The sequence below is a fragment of the Pelmatolapia mariae genome, linkage group LG10_11 (assembly GCF_036321145.2).
Source record: "Pelmatolapia mariae isolate MD_Pm_ZW linkage group LG10_11, Pm_UMD_F_2, whole genome shotgun sequence".
In the NCBI taxonomy this organism is placed as follows: domain Eukaryota; kingdom Metazoa; phylum Chordata; class Actinopteri; order Cichliformes; family Cichlidae; genus Pelmatolapia; species Pelmatolapia mariae.
The window spans coordinates 58,401,655-58,422,529 of record NC_086236.1 but is presented as its reverse complement, the minus strand read 5'-3'; the positions used below and the strand labels follow the sequence as shown (position 1 = coordinate 58,422,529).

General features: G+C 44.2%; 1 protein-coding gene across 2 annotated transcripts; it reads right to left on the bottom strand.

Moving 5' to 3' along the window:
• Nucleotides 1-1,613: 1,613 nt before the first annotated feature.
• LOC134637894 (potassium/sodium hyperpolarization-activated cyclic nucleotide-gated channel 3-like) lies at nucleotides 1,614-20,654 on the bottom strand. 2 transcript variants are annotated; one of them, XM_063488447.1, is made up of 10 exons: nucleotides 18,524-20,654; nucleotides 9,796-10,002; nucleotides 9,278-9,491; nucleotides 8,903-9,064; nucleotides 7,827-8,045; nucleotides 6,603-6,749; nucleotides 6,240-6,480; nucleotides 5,913-6,077; nucleotides 5,251-5,553; nucleotides 4,833-5,077 (listed from the first exon to the last, which is right to left on the bottom strand). In XM_063488447.1, exons 1-10 carry the CDS (start codon nucleotides 19,216-19,218, stop codon nucleotides 4,941-4,943), a joined length of 2,490 nt encoding a protein of 829 aa, XP_063344517.1. In that variant the 5' UTR covers nucleotides 19,219-20,654; the 3' UTR covers nucleotides 4,833-4,940. The 2 variants fall into 2 exon arrangements, with proteins under 2 accessions (XP_063344516.1, XP_063344517.1); XM_063488446.2 differs by having other exon boundaries at nucleotides 1,614-5,553; nucleotides 18,524-20,648.
• Nucleotides 20,655-20,875: the final 221 nt, after the last annotated feature.

The following is a 20,875-nucleotide window of genomic DNA, read 5'->3' as shown; positions in this document are numbered from 1 at the left end:
TGCCGATGCCATTTGAGTACAGTGAAGTCATTGTTGTGTTCATGACGCCAGTTTGAGATTATCTATACTTTGTGACATGGCACACTACCTTGTAAAAAGCAGCCAGCAGAAGATGGGTATGCTGTGATTTGCCACTAAAATCTGAAAAAACAAAAAAACAAAAACGTGTGAGTTTCTTGCCCCAAAATACTGGTTAGTTTTTTTCTAACTAAACGGCACATATGATTCTACCTTCATATTAGCTACAAGGATTTGCTTGTCAGATGTGTCCGATAAAACCTAAACAAGCCTATGTTATTGTTTTTCTTTTCTATGTGGTATCTGTTGCATTTCAAAGAATGACCACGTCTAGATCTACCAAAAAAATCCATATTTCTCAGTAGGGCCGAAACACATACCATGATTCATATTTGACATAAAACATTAATAATTTGAGGTTTTTGTTTTGTTTTTGTTTTTTTAGGGGTTTTTTTGGTACTAAGAACCAAAATCTACTTCTAATGAAAATTACATAATACTTTCTTTTTTTTTTTAATTGGAGGGACGTTTTCAATCTACAGTTACAAAGAACAAGTCAACTACAAGACAATTTGAGTTTTAAATTCCATGATTTATGCAAATTATGCTGCTGCTTTCCTGTAAACTGTCTTTCTGGGAGTGTGGTAAAAGCTTTACAACAGCATTTACACCTTTTTGATGGAAAAAAACACAATGCAAAGTATAACTGAAGTGTTCGATAAAAAAAAAAGAAAATATGGAAAATCTGTGAGACAATGTTTTTGCTTTTATGGCCAAAACAGTTCTGAGCTGAGCATGATTAAACAACACATAACACCCCCCCCCCCCCCCCCCCCCCAAAAAAAACAAAACAAAAACAAAAAAACCCCACAGCAACCTCTCATTAAAAAACACCCCAACCCTCTCATTACTGTGGAGAGTTCACTTTTAACAGTGTAAAGCTTTTTTGTGGAACCCAATTCAGTTCAGTTCAATTTAATTTCTAATGTGCCAAATCACAGCAACAAATCAAGACTCTACAACAGGGGTCCCCAATCCCAGTCCACGAGGGCCGGTGTCCCTGCAGGTTTTAGATGTGTCCTTGATCCACCACAGCTGATTTAAATGGATAAATTACCTTCTCAACATGTCTTGAAGTTCTCCAGAGGCCTGGTAATGAACTAATCATGTGATTCAAGTGTGTTGACCCAGGGTGAGATCTAAAACCTGCAGGCCCTTGTGGACTGGGATTGGGGACCCCTGCTCTACAATAATACAAAGAAAACAGAGAAAACCATCATATAACCCTATATGAGCAAGCACTTTGGCAACAGTGGGAAGGAAGAACTCCCTTTTAACAGGAAAAAACCTCTGGCAGAACCACTATAACTATAGTTTATAGCAGTTTTTAGTTATGAATGTAAAAGTCCTGCTTAAATAGTCCAAAGGTCATGAATTCAAAATAGGTTGAAACCTAAATCAAGTCTGTGAGACTGAACACACACACACACACACACACACACACACACACACACACACACACACACACACACACACACACACACACACACACAATAAGCTCACAACTCAACACGCTCAACAAGATGATACCTAAATCCACTTTATTCTTACATCCAGATATACACCATCATCATCATCATCATCATGTCAGCATCATCATCATCACAAGCAGAAAATCATCACCCTCGGTGTCACACTCATGATCATCAGTTTGGCAGCACTATTAGCCGTCTTTTCTTTCCAAAAGCTAAAGCTGTGATAAATAAAAAATAAAACATTTGGTCCTTAAATATATCGTCTAGGCAACATGGTATCAGGGATTAAGACAGAAATGCCTTGTTGCTACCCACAGAAAACATCAAACATCACTGGAAACTGTGCTGAAACAGTGTCATAGGGCGACAGAAGAAGGAAACCGCTAATTGAACATGAGGCCGACGGCAGCAGAGAGCAAAGTGTCGGGCAAACTGAGAGAAAGGGAGTGAGTCTGTGAGCGTCAAAGAAACAGTTAGCCACCAGAGCTGTGAAATCAGATGAAAGGCAGCTAGACAGACACGAGATGAAAGACAAAGAGACCGAGGAGTGAGGAAGCACACAACAGACCCACAGAGAGGCACGTATTTACAGTACAGGGAGACGGGTGGAGAAAGAAAGAAATCAAGTGAACCACAATGCACAGCAGAGCAGTATTGTGTGTCACACACACGCCACGCACACATGCACACACAGAGAAGAAAAAAAATACAATTTACAGAAGCTGTCAAAGTGAACATGTAGATTTAAAAGGTTTGTATTGTTCAAAAACTAAACACCACGCACCTGGGACAACAAAACTACAAGTGGACTGCTCCTAATTTTTCAAATTCATATGAATATTGACTTTACAGTGCTTTTTAAACGCTATATCAGTATAATTATTATTATTCTGATGAGAAAATATTACACTTTGGTGAAGAATGGGAGGCAAGAGGGAGTTGGAGCTGGAAACAAGGAAGTATCTGCTCTATTGCCTGCATCTTGTCATCATGACTTTCCTTCAAACAGGAAAACGATTAATATCTTTCCACATTCATTATTATTGTCAAGGAAATTTCCTGTTTAATTAGTGAGAAAAATGCGTCACAAGTATTGCTTTTTTTCATTAGCTTCTAATTTTTTTCCAGACTCCCAGACGTTGTTTCCTTCCCGTTTTATTGTGTAGATACACTGCAGCATATTTCCACTTCAGCTCCCCAGCTTGCTCCAACAATCACTAACACAGATATGTATGTATACATTTGGATGGTTTTTTTAGACTCTGCCTTATCAACCCCTCTGCAGACCCCTAAAGTCTTTCTCCTGGATCCTCGATCGATGGCTTGGCTGTGAGTCATGTGAACACCTGATGTTCTAAGACAATCACATCCTAGAGTGAATGCAAACATGTATCTGTCCTCGTGAGATCACGGCTTGTCTGGTGCCAACTCTGACACAACTCTGCATATCCATGGCTCTGCTATTTAGGCACCCACCACAACACAAAGTCCAACATTTTATGAGGTTTTCCTCCTCATTTTTTTTCTTTTTTAAATTTTTTTATGTTTTACATGTTGGCGGGCAGTTTGTGTCGTAGTCCCTCTGAGTCTTTTCTGCCCGGTGACAGCTGAGGGTCTTTTTGTCCACCTTTAGGAGAGGTGGATTTGGCAGGGGAGTCTGCGTGTGCCGACTGGGTGGGTGCAGTGGTGGATGCTTGTGTGGTCTGGACAGGGGTGGAGCGTGTATTGAGTTTTGAGGACTGGGTAGGGGCAGCCATGGTGCTTGGTATTTGTTTTGGGGGGTTAAAAGAGGCTGGCTGAACACAAGGAGAGGTGCTGGTGGTGGTGGTGCTGGAGGAGGTAGAAAGAGAGGGGGACTTTGTGGAGCTCTGGTTTGGACATAAAATTGTTGAGCAGGAGGCTGTGGATGTGATTTGTTTGGCAGTGGAGCTTGGAGTTAGGACAGGAGATGTTTGCTTTACAGGATGAACTGAAAAAGTTACTTTAGTTGGAGCGTTAGTGCTAGCAGGTGTTTGGGACAGAGTGGAAGTTTGGGTTGGGGTGAGAGGTGAGACCTGTTTAGGAATCTGGCTTGAAGTGGGGACTCTAGCTGAGCTGGAGACTGAGGCCTGGAGACAAGGTGTTGGACTGTGGCATTTACTCAGGGAGGGGACAGATGTAAGAGGGATGGGAGATGAGGAAGGTGTTGGGATGAAGGTCTGGGTAGGGGTACCCGGTGTGCTGGCTTGAGTAGGCGTTTGGGAGGGGGTAGATGTTCGGGTGCGGGTTGTTTGAGTGGGAGAAGGGACTGGAGTCAACACAGGGCTGGCACCCGACAATGGAGAAGCAGATGGCGGTGTGTTGGATGCCTTCGCCCTTGGGCTCTGGGGGTGGGGCGGAGAAGATGAAACCAAAGAGGAAGGGGGAGAAGAGGATGTGAGTGAGGATTTGGTCCCGTAAGGCTGAGGTAGTGGAACAGGGGTAGAAACAGAGGATGGAGGTGGTGTGGAAGATGGAGAGGGAGAGGACGAGCGGGAGGAGGGTGTAGGAATCGGTTTGGGACGAGGAGTTGAAGAGAGCGACAGTGGGCTTGTTCCTGCCGATGGAGGGGTGGAGCAGAGAGGAGGAGAGGAGGAGCGGGAAGGGGTCATTGGGATTGGTTTCGGTCGAGGAGTCTGGGAAAGAATAGGTGTAGGAGATGAAGGAGTGGGTGCAGGGGAAGGGGTGGCAGAGGAGAGCGGGGTATGCTTTGGAGGAGAGGAAGATGCTGGCACAGAAGATGTAGAAGGCATGTGTGCAGCTGTGGCAGCAGAGGCAGTGTGAGCTGCAGACTGTGTGTATACAGTCTGTGCTATAGTGGGCTGGACAGGAACTGTGGCCTGTGCTTGTGTTTGTGCATTAAATGGCATATTTGTCACCAGCTGTACTGAAGGATTAGAGGTCAGCAGGCCTGCACTGCTTCCCCTGGCTAATTGCCCTGCCAGAAACGGAGCTGCTAGCAAATTACCGCCAGAGGCCTTCCGATGGAGAGGAGGGTGAGGCTGCACTCCAGCCCAAGAGCGATGAGGCAGGGTGGGCTGTGAGGCTGAGAGCAGCCTGGCTTCCTGGGTGAGTCTACCCAGTGCTGGGAGACCCTGTGAAGTGTTTCCTCCATGACGTAACAGAGCCTCTTTTGCCCCTTGCTGAGCTGTAAGCGAAGTGTTGCCATCTGATGGGCCACTGGAGGCAGGCGGATTGGCGGCTGGTGTTTTGTGGGGAGGTGCAGCTGGTCCTCCTCCTCCTCCTGTTGGGGCTCCAAGAGATCCAGAAATCGCTGAGGGATGATCTGCCTGAAGTCGGAGGCTGTAATGGAGATTCCTTCCTTGTTGGACAGAAGTTGGGACAGAGGAGGCTGAAGTGGGTGGAGTTTTAGCAATAGGAGGCGATGTCACCCCACCAGGAGTGCCCATGGTTGAGGGGGAGGCAGGAAATCCTCTTGGCGACAAGCCACCTATTCCTCCCATCGCCATCATCCCAATGAGAGAGCTCACAGAGGGGCGAAGGGGCTGCAACACAGGAGCACGAGGAGAAGATAGAGGGAAAGAGGAGGAGGGAGAGGGGGAGATGAGAGGGGAGGGCAGGTAAAAAGCTCCTCCAAGAGCGTGTTGCTGCTGCTGCAGCTGCTGCAGCTGCTGCTGTTGCTGTTGCTGCTGGTGCATGAGGGCAATGGCTACATTACTTGTTGCAGCCGCAGTCTGCAGGGGAGCATGGACCAGCGGCGCCCAGATGACGGGGCGTGGCCGAGGAGACACCGTGCCACTTCTTCCAGCGGCAGCAGCGGCCGCGATGGCATCCTGCATGGCTGGCATGCTGTCGTGTTTAACAATCTGCTGCACCAGCATGCTGTCACAGGAACCCAGACCTCCTGCTGTCATACCTCCACCTCCTGGACCCCCCCCACCCCGGCCTCCACCACGACCCATGCTGCCACCAAGAGAACCGCCCTGGGACGACTTCCGCGTGAGCATGGAGTTCTTCCTGCCTGTAGAGGAGAAAAAGAAAAAGCAAATGTGAAATAAAATCTTCAACATGTCTTTGTAACCTGAGATACTGAGCTTGACAAAACGGAATGCCTAAAGGAATGATATCTTTTAAGGTAGGTAAGGCTGTCACGTAGCTGGAGTTTTAGCCTCAAGCGTTTTTCCTGTTTTTTTACATTACAAAGATTTCTAATCCTTAATTATTTTTACTTTTAATTCTTACAGCTTGTATTCAAAGAGGACTCCTGATCTTTTGGCGGCTTGAACAATCCTAACAAAGGGCCTGTGATATCTGCAAGTATTTGGTATTGTCAGTATTGAAAAAACAAATGTATGTAGCAATTCAAAAGCCACAAGTTACCAATACGGTCCAGTCGGTCAGCTGCAACAGTTTCAAAGGCACGTCGCATCATCGGGTGTTCCTCCAGAACCTCATTGAAGCTGTCCACACTGAGAGAGTACAAACGGCAATATGTGTCTGCTCGGACACTGGCTGTCCTCCGTCCTCGAGTCAATAGGCAGATCTCTGACAATTAGAGGACAGTTTTATCAGTATAACAGGGAAATTGCAGTATATACAGTAGTTCTACAAAACCAACCACAGAAAAAACTACTGTTATCTTCTGCTTCTGCTCCACCCTCCAAAACCTCCTCCTTCTTGTTTAACAAGACACCAAAACATCCTCACCTCCAAAGTAAGACCCATCACTCAGCTTGGTCTCCTTGTTGCCACGGGTCAGCACGCTGACGCGTCCGTGCTGGATAAAGTACATCTTACGTCCAACTGTGCCCTCACGGATGATGAAGTCTGATGGCTGAAACACTTCAAAGCGGAGCTTGGTCAGTACGGCGGTCACAAAGTTGGGATCAGCATTGGCGAACAGCGGCATGTTAGCAACCAGGCTGCGGCAGTTAAAGCTGACTATCTCCTAAACAAAGAGGAAGAAGGGATAAAGAGAGGAGGGAGTGCTAGTCAGAGATCTGCTGCAGGCATGAACACAGCATCTAAGGGATGTATGTGTGATGGTGTGGGTGTTTGTGAGTTTATTACCTCTTTAAGCGGCTCACTAAGTTCTCCCAGGATGTTCTCTTCATCGAACATTTTTCCCTGGAAGCGGTGCTCGTAGTACTCGTGGATCTTTTGCCGAACATCTGCCGGGAGCTTATGGAACGACATGTACTGCTCCACCTGCTTGTACTGCAATAACGAAGGCACAAACACATTCACTTTAAGAGAAGAGTACACGCAGACTGTGGAAATACATTCTTTAGAAATTTTACCTCAGAATCAACCTTGAAATGTGACCTCAGTTTGATATGTTTGTGTTGGCGTGTGTGGGTCAGTGCCTCAATAGATACTCAGACAGTGAGATGTATATATGTTAGATAGTAAACTATCATCACTTTGCACAGCCATTGTGAGGTATAATTTCAAATCTACGAATGTTGACTCACAGCTCCAGTGGGAAGTTACGATCTCTTCAACACTGTGGACATTTTCAAGGGCATAATATTGTTTTTAACTGTACAATGTGAATTACCCTAATTCATTATATGCCTATATTTATTATGCAGAAGAACATCAGTGATTTCAGACACCAACTTCTTAAATACTTTATCTTACTAGAGCGTACTTCCGGGTGTTAGAAATATGTTGAAATGTTTTTCCCCTTTTTTGAACTCTAGTTTATCTCTTGACCCCTTTGCTAGGTTCATCCCCAAGTTGAAAAACACTATTCCCGTGGTTATCAGACTTTTTCTGGCAGGGTCCCCTTTAGGAGCTAAAAAAGTTCATGCCTCCCACAGTTTGTATTAATCATTAACACTAAAAAGGGCCTATTTTGATTTCTAGTAAAACAAAGGTCACTGTGATAACATTAGCAAACTATTTGGTTTTTTTCCAACATAAATCACAAACTTGTTTTTTCCACACATTTTTCTCACAGTGATCTACGCTTCCCCTTGCACTGGCTTCATGCAAAGATTTGTTGGTTTGGGGCTCAAATTTAAGAATTTGGAGCATTTTTTGTTTCATTTTAAATTGTGAATCTTAGCATCAGCATTCAAGTACTTCAGCATTAATTAAAACCAGCCTACTGCTTATAATAGTAATTGAAACCCCAGACAAAAAAATTGAACAAAGTTTAAAGTCTGAACAAGGAGAGTCAACCTAAAGGCTGCAGGCTAGAATGGACCCACCTGGATGGCTTGTAGATCTACATAGTCAGAAGCACCCACAGTCATTCGACACTCATAAACAAGCGTCATATTTCACCTTTTCCTGATACTGTCGCCGCGATGAATCTAGTGACTGGATCAGAGCGGTGGCGTGGCCGATGAACATGGCATAGCAGGTGGCGCCTACGATCATACTGAGCATGGTGAGCCACACATCAGTCATCCCCTCGGGAGCCTGGGCACCGTAGCCAATACACAACATGTGGCTCATGGCTTTGAACAGAGCATAGGAGTACTGCACACCCCATGTGTCGTTCTGTGAGCGGGAGAGGAAGAGCGGAAGGGTGACAGAGGAATAAAACAAGTTTCAAGCGTTAATTACAGAGACGCTGGAGCCTTGAACTGTTCTTATTTTAGTCGGGTTACGGGAGCGTTTTCCCCTCTGAGTGGCTCAGCCAAACCATTTTAGAAAATACAGCTGAGATCATAACACGTTGCAGGAGAGCAATTTAACTGCCAAAAGCCAGTGCACTGACCAAAATCATAAAATCGAGTGGCTGTGCTACATATAAGACAATAAAAAGGGCAGTCATCTTGCATTATTAAATAAATGTTCTAAAGACTGACAATAAAATGAGCCGCCTCTATGTGTGCGTGTGTGTGTGTGTTTGTGTATGAGTCCAATTATACTAAGACGTTAATGGTCCATTGGACAAGGGGACCTTCTCTGGGGAAAATCCCAGCATCACTCTGCTTAGCAACCATCACACAGGCAACTGCAAGACATGAGTCAGCTGAATATCTGAGTCTGTATGCTTTCATGCAAAATCTCCAGCAGGTCCCCAGGCCTTCCACTGATTGAGCTCATTCACACCTACACCTGATCTCTGGGAGGTTTTTAATTACAGTCAATCTTATTCCAACTGGACATGTTGCTGCATGAGCCAGTTAACACAGATAAGGGGCAAAGCATGGCAAATCTGATAAACACTGAGTCTTTTCAGAAGCAGCGGTTTGCTTCAATCTCAAACAAATATTGCGCACGCTGTTCAAACAATCCAGATAGGGTTTTGTGTGATTCATTCAGCTCGGCCTGAACGTCACGTCCTGCGTCTGTTGGCCTGACAATAAAGTCGTTCACTGAAACATATTAAAAATAACACAGAGACTCACCACCATCACGTTCTTAGAAACCCAGCAGTCAGGAGGGAAGTCCTGCAGCATGGGGACCAAAAACTGGAGACAGCCGTCCCAGTGGCACAGCAGCAGCATCATGCCAATTAGATTTACTATCCTTACCATAGCACTGGCAAGGTCATAGGTCATATGGAAGATCTGAGAAAGAAGAGGATGTAAAAATAAGTGCGGTTAAAGAGAGCAAATGGGGATTTAGATTTTTTATCCCTAAAAGCCTCTTGATCAGCAACACATCCAAAACGGGGGTGCTTCTGCCCTCCAAGCATGTTGTTTCATACAAAAGGGGCTTCTGATGAGTCATGCCTTAAATATTAAATCTTTTCCACAAATATCTGGGTTTGTGCTTCTCACCTCCTCCCACTGGTGGATGTAGCGGATGAGCCTGGACAGGCGCAGGAGCCGAAGCAGGCTCAGGATTTTGGTGAAGCGGACTATCCGCAGAGCCCTGGCCGTCCTGTAGACCTCTGAGTCCAGACTGTCCACCATTAGGAAGATGTAATCCACCGGGATGGATGACACAAAGTCCACGAGGAACCAGCTCTTCAGGTATTTCTGGCGAATCGCCCTGACGTTAGAGTGAGATGGAAGACCAGTGTCATTCCTCATTAGGCAGTCTAGTCTCGTGGAAGAGAGTTCAACATTTGCTTGGCATGAAACCTTCCTCATAAATATTCAACAGGAACACAGTGGGATTTGAACAAAGCTCTGCCACTGGCCTCACATCACCTTTTCACATCTCACACATTAATTTGTTTGAACACAAACCCAGCAGATGGCCAGAAGAGCAAATTTAAATTTATGGCATTGGGCCTGCTGCACTGATATTCCAGACAATACACACACACATGCACATAAATGCTCCTTCTAACCTCGGGTCGAGTAATATCTCAGTGTTGTCTTCCTTGACGATGCCGGTCCTGAAGTTAAGGACCAAATCGACCATGAAGAGAGTGTCCGAGACCACGTTAAAGATGATCCATGAAGGAGTGTTCTCGTCTCGAAAGAACGTGATGCCCACTGGCAGGATGATTAGGTTTCCCATCATCAACAGTAACATCAAAAGGTCCCAGTAGAATCTAAAAAGATAACGATGGACAGTTACTCTTTATTTACCTCTGGTCTCTCCATCTTTGTTTCTTGTTTTCTTATATTGTCTTGTTGTTTTAAAAGGTTTGCCAAATAGCACAAATAGAATTTAAAATAAAGGCAAAAAAAATCTCAAGCTGCTGTTTGGATGGAAGACAGCTTTGCACACTTTGGCAGTATCTTAACCAGTTGAATATGCTGACTCACATGCTCATGACCCAAATATTACACTTTAATTCTTGGCAAGATTTTAGTAAAAAGATGATAAAATGACATAAATCACACAGTGCAAATGCTAAAAATACCTTGCAAAAACAGGAAAAAGACTTTCATGTTGTGGTAAAAGAGGTTTAGCAGCATCTCGCAAACCAAAAACAGAAATATTAAATATTAATTAAAGCGAAATTACTCTTTTTTCTTTACTGGGACCAATATAAGCTTCATCTATATGTATGTTTAGAATAAGTCAGTATTACTGAAATCTATATTAACATGATTTTACAAACAGAGACACCACGGTTTTGTCACCTGTGAGCAGCTCAAATGATGAGCATTAACAGAATACTCAAAACTGAACAGGATTAGTATTCACTGGGACTGAAATCTGCATGTGTCACTTTGTCACTTGTCAAGAGTGAACCTGCTTATAAGCTCTTTGTGAAATGACAGTGTGGTGAAGTATACCAATCACACATAACATTTTGACCACTGGCAGGAGAAGTGAATAACACTGATTATCTCTTCATCGTGGCACCTGTTAGTGGGTGGGATATATCAGAGAGCAAGTGTATATTTTGTCCTCAAAATTGATGTGTTAGAAGCAGGAAAAATGGGTAAGTGTAAGGATTTGAGTGAGTTTGATGAGGGCCGAACGGTGAGACAAAAAATGGATGGGGTGTTCCTGGTATGCAGTGGTCCAAGGAAGGAGCAGTGGTGAACCAAGTTTTACTGATGCAGGGGCGTAAACGCTGAGCGGCATGGTTGGATCCAACAGACGAGCTGAAAAGTTGATGCTGACTGATAGAAAGATGTCAGAATTTGTTGGGTATAGGGCTGAATAGCCACAGACCAGGGTCAGGGTGTCCATGCTGACTCCGGTCCACCACTGAAAGAGCCAACAATGGGCATGACAGCATCAGAACTGGAACACAGAGCAATGGAAGAAGGAGGCCTCTTCTGATGAATGACGTCTTCTTTTACATGCTGCATGTGCTCTGTCAGTGTGAATGGGTGGATGACTGGATGTGCAAAGCGCTTTGGGGTCCTTAGGGACTAGTAAAGCGCTATACAAATACAGGCCATTTTTACCATATATGGCATCAGGAAGTACTATGGGAACAAGTCCAGCAGAGGCAGTGTTCTGCTAGGAAACCTTAGGTCCGTGTGGATCTTACTTTGACACTTGCCACCTTCCTAAGCATTGTTGGAGACCATGTATACTATGGTCTGCATTTAATCATTAGTTATTAATCTCTGGCTCTCTTAGTGTGTCTTTTGTCTGGTCTTCCTCCCCTCCCACCTAACTTGTTGCGGCAGATGGCTGCCCCTCCCTGAACCTGGTTCTTTCTGAAGTTTGTTCCTTTCCCACTGCCACTAAGTGTTTTCTCAGAGGGGGCTATTTGATTGAGGCTCTCTCTGTTTTATTGTAGGACCTTTACCTTACGATATAAAGCTCCTTGAGATGACTGCTGTCGTGATTTGGGGTTATATAAATAAAATTTCGTTCAACCTTTTAATGGAAATTATATTCCTTGATGGCCTGTGGTTTCTTCCAGCAGGACACTGCCCCCTGCCACTAAGCAAAAATTGTTCAGGAATGATTTAAGGAGCACACTGAGATTGAGGTGTTGACTGGCCTTAGTGCCAGATACCACACCTTCACCCATCAAGGCATGGACTCTAGTGGGAGGATGGGTCTGGGCTTCTCTGGCTGCAAAAAGGGGACCAACACAATATTATGCAGGTGGTCATAATGTTATATGTGATTTGTGTACAGGAAGATGAGAGAGCCTAGAGCATGCTTCTTCTACTGTGATGAGTGAAAATTCCTACTGTTAAAAAAAAAAAGACTATATCTTGCACTTAATGTGGATAATGCTACGTTTCCTGCATATTTATTTAAAAAAAATGTTGTTTGGCTGAATCAGGGCGCCGTGTCTTCCTCTTGTGTTCCTCCACATTGCAAAAGGCAGAGCCAAGCATCCATGCATTTTTACATTCCCATCCTAAACACATAATCCTGAAAAATTAGATTCAAAGGGGCACAACTCTGATTCAATTTTACATTTCCATAAGTTCAAAGAGACACATCAAAACAAGATTGGTCAAAGTTGAAGCACCTGAGGGCAAGATGGGTATCACGTTCTTAAAGCTTTCCCAACGACTTGGTGCCATTGGATTTTCTAGAACTTGTTAAACGCATTTCCACCAGATTAAAAAAAGAAAGACTGCTGCTAGTGGTTAAAAGCTGCTACTGGCACAGTTATACAACATTGGTGGTCCCAAAGTTGGAGGGGCAGACGCAAGTGCCTACGGGAGATGTTACTGCAAGAAATTTGCCACCATTCTGATAAAACTTCAGTGAAAGCAGGAGAGGCTTCTCTGTGAAAAGCAGGGCCCAACTTGTAATATTCAGTTCTCCAATTTTCGAACTGAAGGGCACTTCTTAAAATGCAACTGGCCAGCTCTCTCCTACCTGATAACCACCCCGACCTTTTAAAATTCACATTTCTACTAAGATTTCTGTAAGATTTTAAAAACTTTCATAAAGCTACAAATGTGTTCAAACAGGTGTTTGTACATGTTTGAGAGCAGAAAGTGTGTGTTTTTGGTTTTTAAATAATCTGTGCTTATTCACATCCGTGAGCCAGGACAATAACAAGTGCAGTCCTCCTGGTAATATAAGTCAGCCTGTAGTAGATATGAATGTTTCCCTCAAGACAGCTTCATCCTTTGCTTTGGCAAGATAAAGCACCTGTGCTTCATACTAATAAAAAAAGCAGAAGTGATTTGAGAAAAGGAGGAAGACAGTGAAGAACAGAGGGAGGCAAACGATCAGTAACCTTGGGAGGCCTCATCAATTTGAATGTCATGCTGGAGGACTCCGTGATGTAGCCGTCTCGGAAAAAAAAGCAGGCGATCACTCATGTCATTTGGATGCTGAAAGTGATTAAAGTATGACAGAAGAGCCGATCCAATCATCGGGAGATGATTCGTGTCATCTCTCTCTCTCGTTTCTGCTAAGCCCTTTAGCCAACGCGTTATCAATGACTTGCTTATTCTTGCATCCTCACGCTGTCTCTGTCTCGCTCATTTACACACACAGTGTCTCTTTTTTTAGACAAAGTACACTCAAGCTCTGCGGTCGATTGCTATGGAGCACCAATTTAGTAACAGAACCTCATGGTGTGATGCTACCACTAGACTGATGAATATTAAGCATGCATGAGTCATCGCTCGGCCCCACACACTCTTCTGTCTGACTTTGTCACTTACACTGACAGATGTATTGCTTCATAATCACTGGCAACAAACACGCAGGGATTATTTACAGCAACATGGTCGCTCTTGCAGTTGTCGTAGCAGTGAAGGCGATTTACTCCTGACTTGGAGAACTCGCCTTGTTAACTCTGACTGTGGGAACATGCCTGTAAATTACATCATGCCTGTCAGGACCCCGCAAACAATATGAACCATAATCCTGTACCTAACGAGGCTCCCATGGAAAACCTTAGAGAGGTTACTTTTAAAACGATTAATTTAACATTGACGTGTGGACTTTGTTTTTGCCCTTTTAACCAAATTAGATACTTAATAATGTCTCTACTGAAATGACTAACTGATCGGCATAAAATAATCCTCAACCAGTGACTAATTGATTATCCAACCACTGATTATTGATTAATTGCTTGGAAAAACATTCCATGGACACAGTAAAATGATTGTTCCTTCTCTTGCGATGCATGTGTTGACATCTACATCAATATTATGTCAATATTTAAATTAAAAGATGTAGGCGCTCTGAAACTGACTCCCCAGTAAATTTAACTTACTACAGTCACTAGCTCATGACTCCTTCTGGTAACACAGAATTTGCAGCAAAGAAGAAAGTCACGGGGAGCGGGGGCGGGGAACAAATCAGACAGCTAATTAACTCTGACAGGTTACTGAAATTAAGTTATAGTGATAAAACACACAAACACCATGGCTGAGTGAATTCATATATAATTCCAATATTTTACCCGCTGAGATTTTCTTCCTATTAAAATATTGTTATGTGTCATAGATGATTGTGTTACCACATGATATACATGAGTATCACAGCATAAATATATTGTGACATCACTGTTATTGTAGGCAACATATTGTGATTTTATCATATTAAAGATTATGCTCTGATTTCCACATCTAATTTACAGATTATGGAAAATATTGTTTGTGGCAGCGCTGTATTATAGGTGGAAAATGCTAGTACATATACAGTGTACAATTTATTAGGTACACCTTCCTAGTATCAGATTGGACCCCCTTTTGCCTCCAGAACTGCTTTAGTTCTTTGAAGCATAGATTTAACAGGGTGCTGGAAACATTCCTCAGAGATTTTGCTCCATGTTGACATGACAGCATCACGCATGCTGCAGATTTGTTGGTTGAACATTCATGAATAAATCTCCTGTTCCACCACATCCTAAAGGTGCTTATATTGGAAATGGAATCTGGTGACTGTGGAGGCCATTTAAGTACAGTGAACTCATCTTCATTTGTAAGAAAGCAGTTTGAAGTGATTTGAACTTTGTGGTACAGTGCATTATCCTGCTGGAAGCAGATGAGTACAATGTGATCATAAAGGGTTGGGCATGGTCATGAACAAAACTAAGGAGTGTTTAAATGATGCTCAGCTAGTACAACGGGACTCAAACTGTGCCACAACTATCACACCACCACCATCCTGGACCATTCTTACAATGCAAGATGGATCCATGTTTTCATGTTGTTTATGCCAAATTCTGGCCCTATAATCTGAATGTCTGAGCAGAAATTGAGACTCATCAGACCAGAAAACATTTTTACAACCTTCTGATGCACAGTCTGAGTTTCCCGTTCTTAGCTGACAGGAGTGGCACCCAGTGTGTTCCTGATCTGCTGTAGTCCATCTGCTTCAAGGTTCAACATGCTGTGCATTCAGAGATGCTTGTTTGCATATCTTGCTTGTAACAAGTGATTATTTGAGTTACTGTTGCCTTCCTATCAGCTCAAACCAGGCTGGCCATTCTCCTCTGACCTCTGACAAAACAAATTTCCCACGTGTGGGACTAATAAAGGTTATCTTATCTTATCTTATCTTAGTATTTTGAGGTACTTGAATATATTTTAATGTGCATTTGCTCCTTGAGCTATCTAATCTAATCTATTTTATTATTTGTTTATTTCCTTGTTTTTAAATGTCTGTACAGTACCAGCTAACAGCTCACAATCTGAAATGTTAGATGGTGACTTGTTAGCAATTCACCTGAAGAAATATTCCTCTTACATCAAGTCAGTTTCTTTTTTCTTATTCCTTTCATGCAATAAAACAGTAAAATTCATGTTTGGCCTTTTCTTCTAATGGACTTGCTTTTGCTTGAGTACTTACTGAGTACTTACTCCTACTGCTCAATATAGTACATTACCCTTCAGGGAATTATGTATTTCTCATCTTTAACTTAAGAAAATATATTTATTCTTGCAATCTTGTATCTATCATACAGGTTTCACAGATTAAAATGTGGATTGTATACATTGTTTTAGTTTGCTGAGTAAAATACTAGGTGACACTGTCCATGTACACTGCACATTACTCTGCTTCTATGTACTACAGCCTACTGTTTCCATGGGGATGTGACAGCTGATTCAAACCTGAATGAAGAAGGGAAGACCGAAACGGACAAGAGGATGTGACAGCCAAACTAAAAATCAGAATAAATACCTGACAAGACCTGGTTTCTGATTTTCCACCTGGTGAAACACCGGGAGCTGTGTACTGTGCGGTTCATTCGGGTATAAATGCATATAGTGTGCACTTGTGAACTGCACTCGCACATGCTTATACACACACAGGAATTGCAAATGCAATCAAAGCTGGTCTCTGTAACCTCATCAGTATTCCATTTTAAACACTAACAGGTGGTGGAGGGTAACCGACCTGTATCTACCTGCTCAGCTGTTGTCATACCAAAAAACCAAATCTACTGTAATTGAGGCAGAGTGTCTCCTGTGTTGCCTGTGATTGGTTCCCTGCTTGCAGTTGGCCAGATGTCAGCTCCTTGCAAGTTTCCACCCATCATCCAGCCCGGTACATACAGACAAACAAGGACAACTGTACATGTATCAGCAGCATCCCTGATTCAACATGAATTCACTCTGCTTCTATTTCTAACTCTCCTCACCCTTCATCTCTCACTTTGTATGCTTCTCATGCCACAATGTGTATTTTCTTCACCTCTTCTGCCCCTCGTTATGTATTCTTATAGGTGCAGCAGCAACACATCTTTTCTTAATGAGGTGAAAGGTGTGGGAGCTTATCAGCAGACTCAGTAATGACAGACCAAATGTACGAGCACAAGCGCTACCACACATTCTAGTGGCTGCCAGGGCCAAAACACATAAAGCAGCTCTGAAGGTAATCTGTCTTCTTGTCTCTCGCGCCTCGGCCTTGCAAAGTTCCTCTTCAGGTACTTAACGGAAAAGTTAGATGACTGAATAATGCATAATGCATACTCAACTTGCATAATTTAGAATGCCATACATAATTGACTAAAATTCAATTGCAATTCTGCAACAGGCTAATTAGGACTATTTAACTCATCAGATGTCTTGGTTGAACATCAATTAATGCAGTACAGGCTGAGATTCAATGAAACACAAACCCATTCACAACACTCTTTGTCGATCCTGCCCCGCCTTCCTCGCTGACTACCTACATCACATTACCTGCGAGCAGCCCCATAAGAAGCACTTGTGAGCGATCATTACATTGACAGACAATACAAAATGACACAGTCAGTGTGTGCCTGTGTGTGGTTGATGAGACAAAAGTGGGCCAGGAGCCTTGGGGATCAAGTCATCCATTGTTGCTGCAGTCTGTCTGGAGATTATGAATGCTGCCTCTCCCTTTGCTGTCCATCTGCACATCTTAGGCACATGCAATTATGGAGAGCGATTTTCTGTGAATACCTGGCCTATTAACTCATAAATAATAACGCATATTTAACATGTGCAATGGTGCATGCAATCTAGCCAGGAGTGTTAAGGATAGCCTGCCAGGCACTCATGAAGTTTATCTCCCATACTGGCCTCCATTCAAAAAGTTGCAATAAAAAACAGCCTAATGAAAATCCACTGTGTTTTCCTTCATTTCAATTCTATATATATATATATATATATATATATATATATATATATATATATATATATATATATATATATATATATATATATATATATATATATGTATATGAGAGAGAGAGAGAGAGAGAGATGTATAAATCACAACACTCCCCTCAAGATGCTTTATATTGTAAAGTAAAGACCCTACAATAATACAGAGAAACCCCCAACAATCAGACGACCCCCTATGAGCAAGCACTTGGAGACAATGGGAAGGAAATCTCCCTTTTAACAGGAAGAAACCTCCAGCAGTTTCAGGGAGGGGCACCTATATTTCACAACCCGTTAGGAATGAGTAACCAAACCTGGCTTACCCATTCCTGTACTAACTATTCAGCTCAGGTGGCAGAAAAATCCTAATCCCTCTGTAAAGCCACCAACAGGGAGCGCTGTGCTCGGTTAAGCCACCTTTACATGAAAACATACTGAACTTTTTACCTAAGTTACTTGGAAAGGGACGTGCACCTTTTGTCCATATCTGTAAAAGATTATTTCCAGGAAACAACAGGCTACTATAATAAAATGTTCCTCTTAGAAATAGAGACCAGCCATTGTAGCGTTCTGTCTATCTTGGAGACCTTAGCCCCTGATCACTGCTCTTTCCATGAGCACCTGTAGCTGTGTCTTTGTTGTACAACCCCACTTTAAGCGTCATCTTCTCCTCTAACCCTGACGTAACTTACTATGCACTACTGCCGTGCCCAGGGAATATATATTTAGCCTCCTGCATTTCTTTCTCCTTTCCCAGTTGTCCTCCTCCCCATTTCCCCTGTTAACAACTGAAGAGGTTGCTTAATGCATGATCTGTTTTCCTTTTCCTCTCTCTTTCTCTCTCTAGTTAATTGTCTATCATTATACTTCAAGTGTGCTCTATAAAAGTGAGCATGGATTCAACTTGCTTTGATCCACATTTCTCAGAAAAAACATAATCTGTATTAATGCTACAAGTGGCATTTAATTCACAAACCAACATCAGAGTGACCAGCTGCTGTGGAGGGTGTGTGTGTGTGTGTGTGTGTGTGTGTGTGTGTGTGTGTGTGTGTGTGTGTGTGTGTGTGTGTGTGTGTGTGTGGGAGGGCTCCATACCTGAAGTCACTGTAGGGGTGGATGATCCACGCTCCTGCTGATTTCAGTCTTTCCTGCTCCTGTTCCACAGCTTTGTGCGATCCAAACATGCGCAGACTGAACTTGTTGACCCCAGGCTGAAGCATGGCTCCAAACTGTCTCTGGATGAAGGTGCTCTGGTTGGAGTTGCTGTAGTCTTCCCCGTCCAATCCCATGCCAAACCCACCCAGGCTAGACTGACCCATCATCTCAGGGGTTCCTGCTGCATTGGTGTTGCATGCTGTGGTTGTGGTGGTCTCTGCACCGGTGGCCACCACCATGACTCCGGTCCCGGTGGAGGACGTAGAGGCCAGGGCTGCACGGGAGGCGAAGCCTACTGATCGCGGCGGAGGATGGGCTGTGCCAGAAGAGGAGGGCGGAGGAGGCGGCAAGGGAATCGGGGTAGTTGGAGTGCCTGCTGTACGGAAGGGCAGGCCGTCCCTGGTGGAGGCGCTCATGATGGAGAGGCGACGCCCGCGTCCACCTGAGGACGTGCTATCTGCCCCAAAGGAGCCCTTTTCTCCCTCCAGCGAGGCCTGGGACAGCCTGTAGCCGGGAGAGGGCAAGCTGCCCTTACTGCGCCTCTTCGAGTCCCCTCCGTTACGCCTGGGCAGGCTGTCACCCCCGGACCCCCCGGTGCTACTAGGGGTACCCACACCTCCAGCCACCCCATCCATCCCAACTCAGGGAAGGGGAGGAGTGTGAGGGGAGGATCAATATAACCTGTGACTCCCACCCCTCAGAATAACTGTTCAGTACTGTCGACCTGTCTAGGTTACATAGATGAGAAAGTCAATGACGCTCTGAATGTTAAATTGAAGAAGCGACAGAAAAGTGCAGTGTGTCTCCAGTCATTCTCCCGGAGTCTTCCGCCCTCTTTCCGCGGATGTGGCCATCCTTACCTCAGTGCCCTTGGAAAAAGCCCCATCCAGACAAAAATCTTCCCCCCTATCACTGTGACGCCAGCAGCTTCACTTTTCCTCTTTTCTTAAAGAGTCTCGTTTGTCCTTACAGATGTTTCTCTGCCAGTCCTCCTTCCTCGTCCTTGAAACGCTGCTCTCCGCCCGAGGCCCTCCCTCTCCGCTCCACAGTCGCCCTTAACGCTCCGACACCGGTCATATTGGCACCGGATTCCCGGTCTATTGTAGATAAGAGCGCTCGACGCTCATTGGCCGTCCGTGTCCTGTCCGTGTAGCCTATATGTCCAGGCTGCCTTCCCAGTCTTTGCCTCTTTCATCATATATCATTATGTAAGAGATGTTTTGGGCGCTAAGGTGTCAGACTGGGGAACATTCATCCGAGGATGAAAGACAAGGACACTCGATACTCTGTTAGGAGGGATGGGTTGTTAACGGACAGAAAGGACGCACGAAAAAAGGCACAAACGAGCGCTCACACTCCGAGACGCACTGATTCATACGGACACGCACTCGACCAGCAACCAGGCACATGCACACAGGAAAAACGGGAACAAATACGGCTGGGAAAGAAGTCAGAATACCCCAGGTCTAGCCCATGTTTTCACTGAGTCCGCCACACGTTGTCATTTTCAGTATCCGTGCGGGAAAAAACACCTTCACCATGACGGAAAACCCATCTACCCGCGACTGAAGCGCAGTCAGACACACAGACAGATTTCTTCCTTTACAAAAAAGCTATTTTATAAAAAAAAAAAAACCTGATGCCGCAATTAACTTGATCAGGTTCTCGCAGCCTGACGCACCACATTCCATGTTTCCTCACATGCAGGCGCTGCCATGCACTTCACTTCACTTTTCAATGACACTGTGTCCAGTCTACAGGGATACGGCGGTGTCCCTTCCCCTCTTATGGCACCAACGGCAGATTACAGACTCTACATTTAAATGAAGAAAGCCGCTCCGAGGCAATACTGTGCGCTCCCATGAATTTCAAACCTTCCTTAAATAAAAAAAAAAGCAACTTGTTGAGCCTTGGTCCTCAGGAGATTGTGCAGAGCAGATGGAGTCCAGTTTACGGCTCAATTTACTTCCTTTTCTGACTCAACACTCAGAGGTCGGTCTGACACGTCCGCAGAAGCGCGCAGCCAGCGCGTGCAAATGAAATATTAAATAAATAAATGTCCATATAATAGTCGGAATCTAATCAGCTTGTTGCCATGGCATCCGCATCCCCATCATCCTTCCCCCAAGGCCGCATGCCCAGCCGGCGCAAGACGCACGCATCCCTCGCAGGTACAGGATGCGCGTCATCCCTTCTCACCAATGCGGCGAGGGAGCGCGTGATGGAAAGAGGGATGATGAAACTTTATTTAAATAGCAAAAAGGGGCAAGCCTTTTTTGTACCAACAATGGG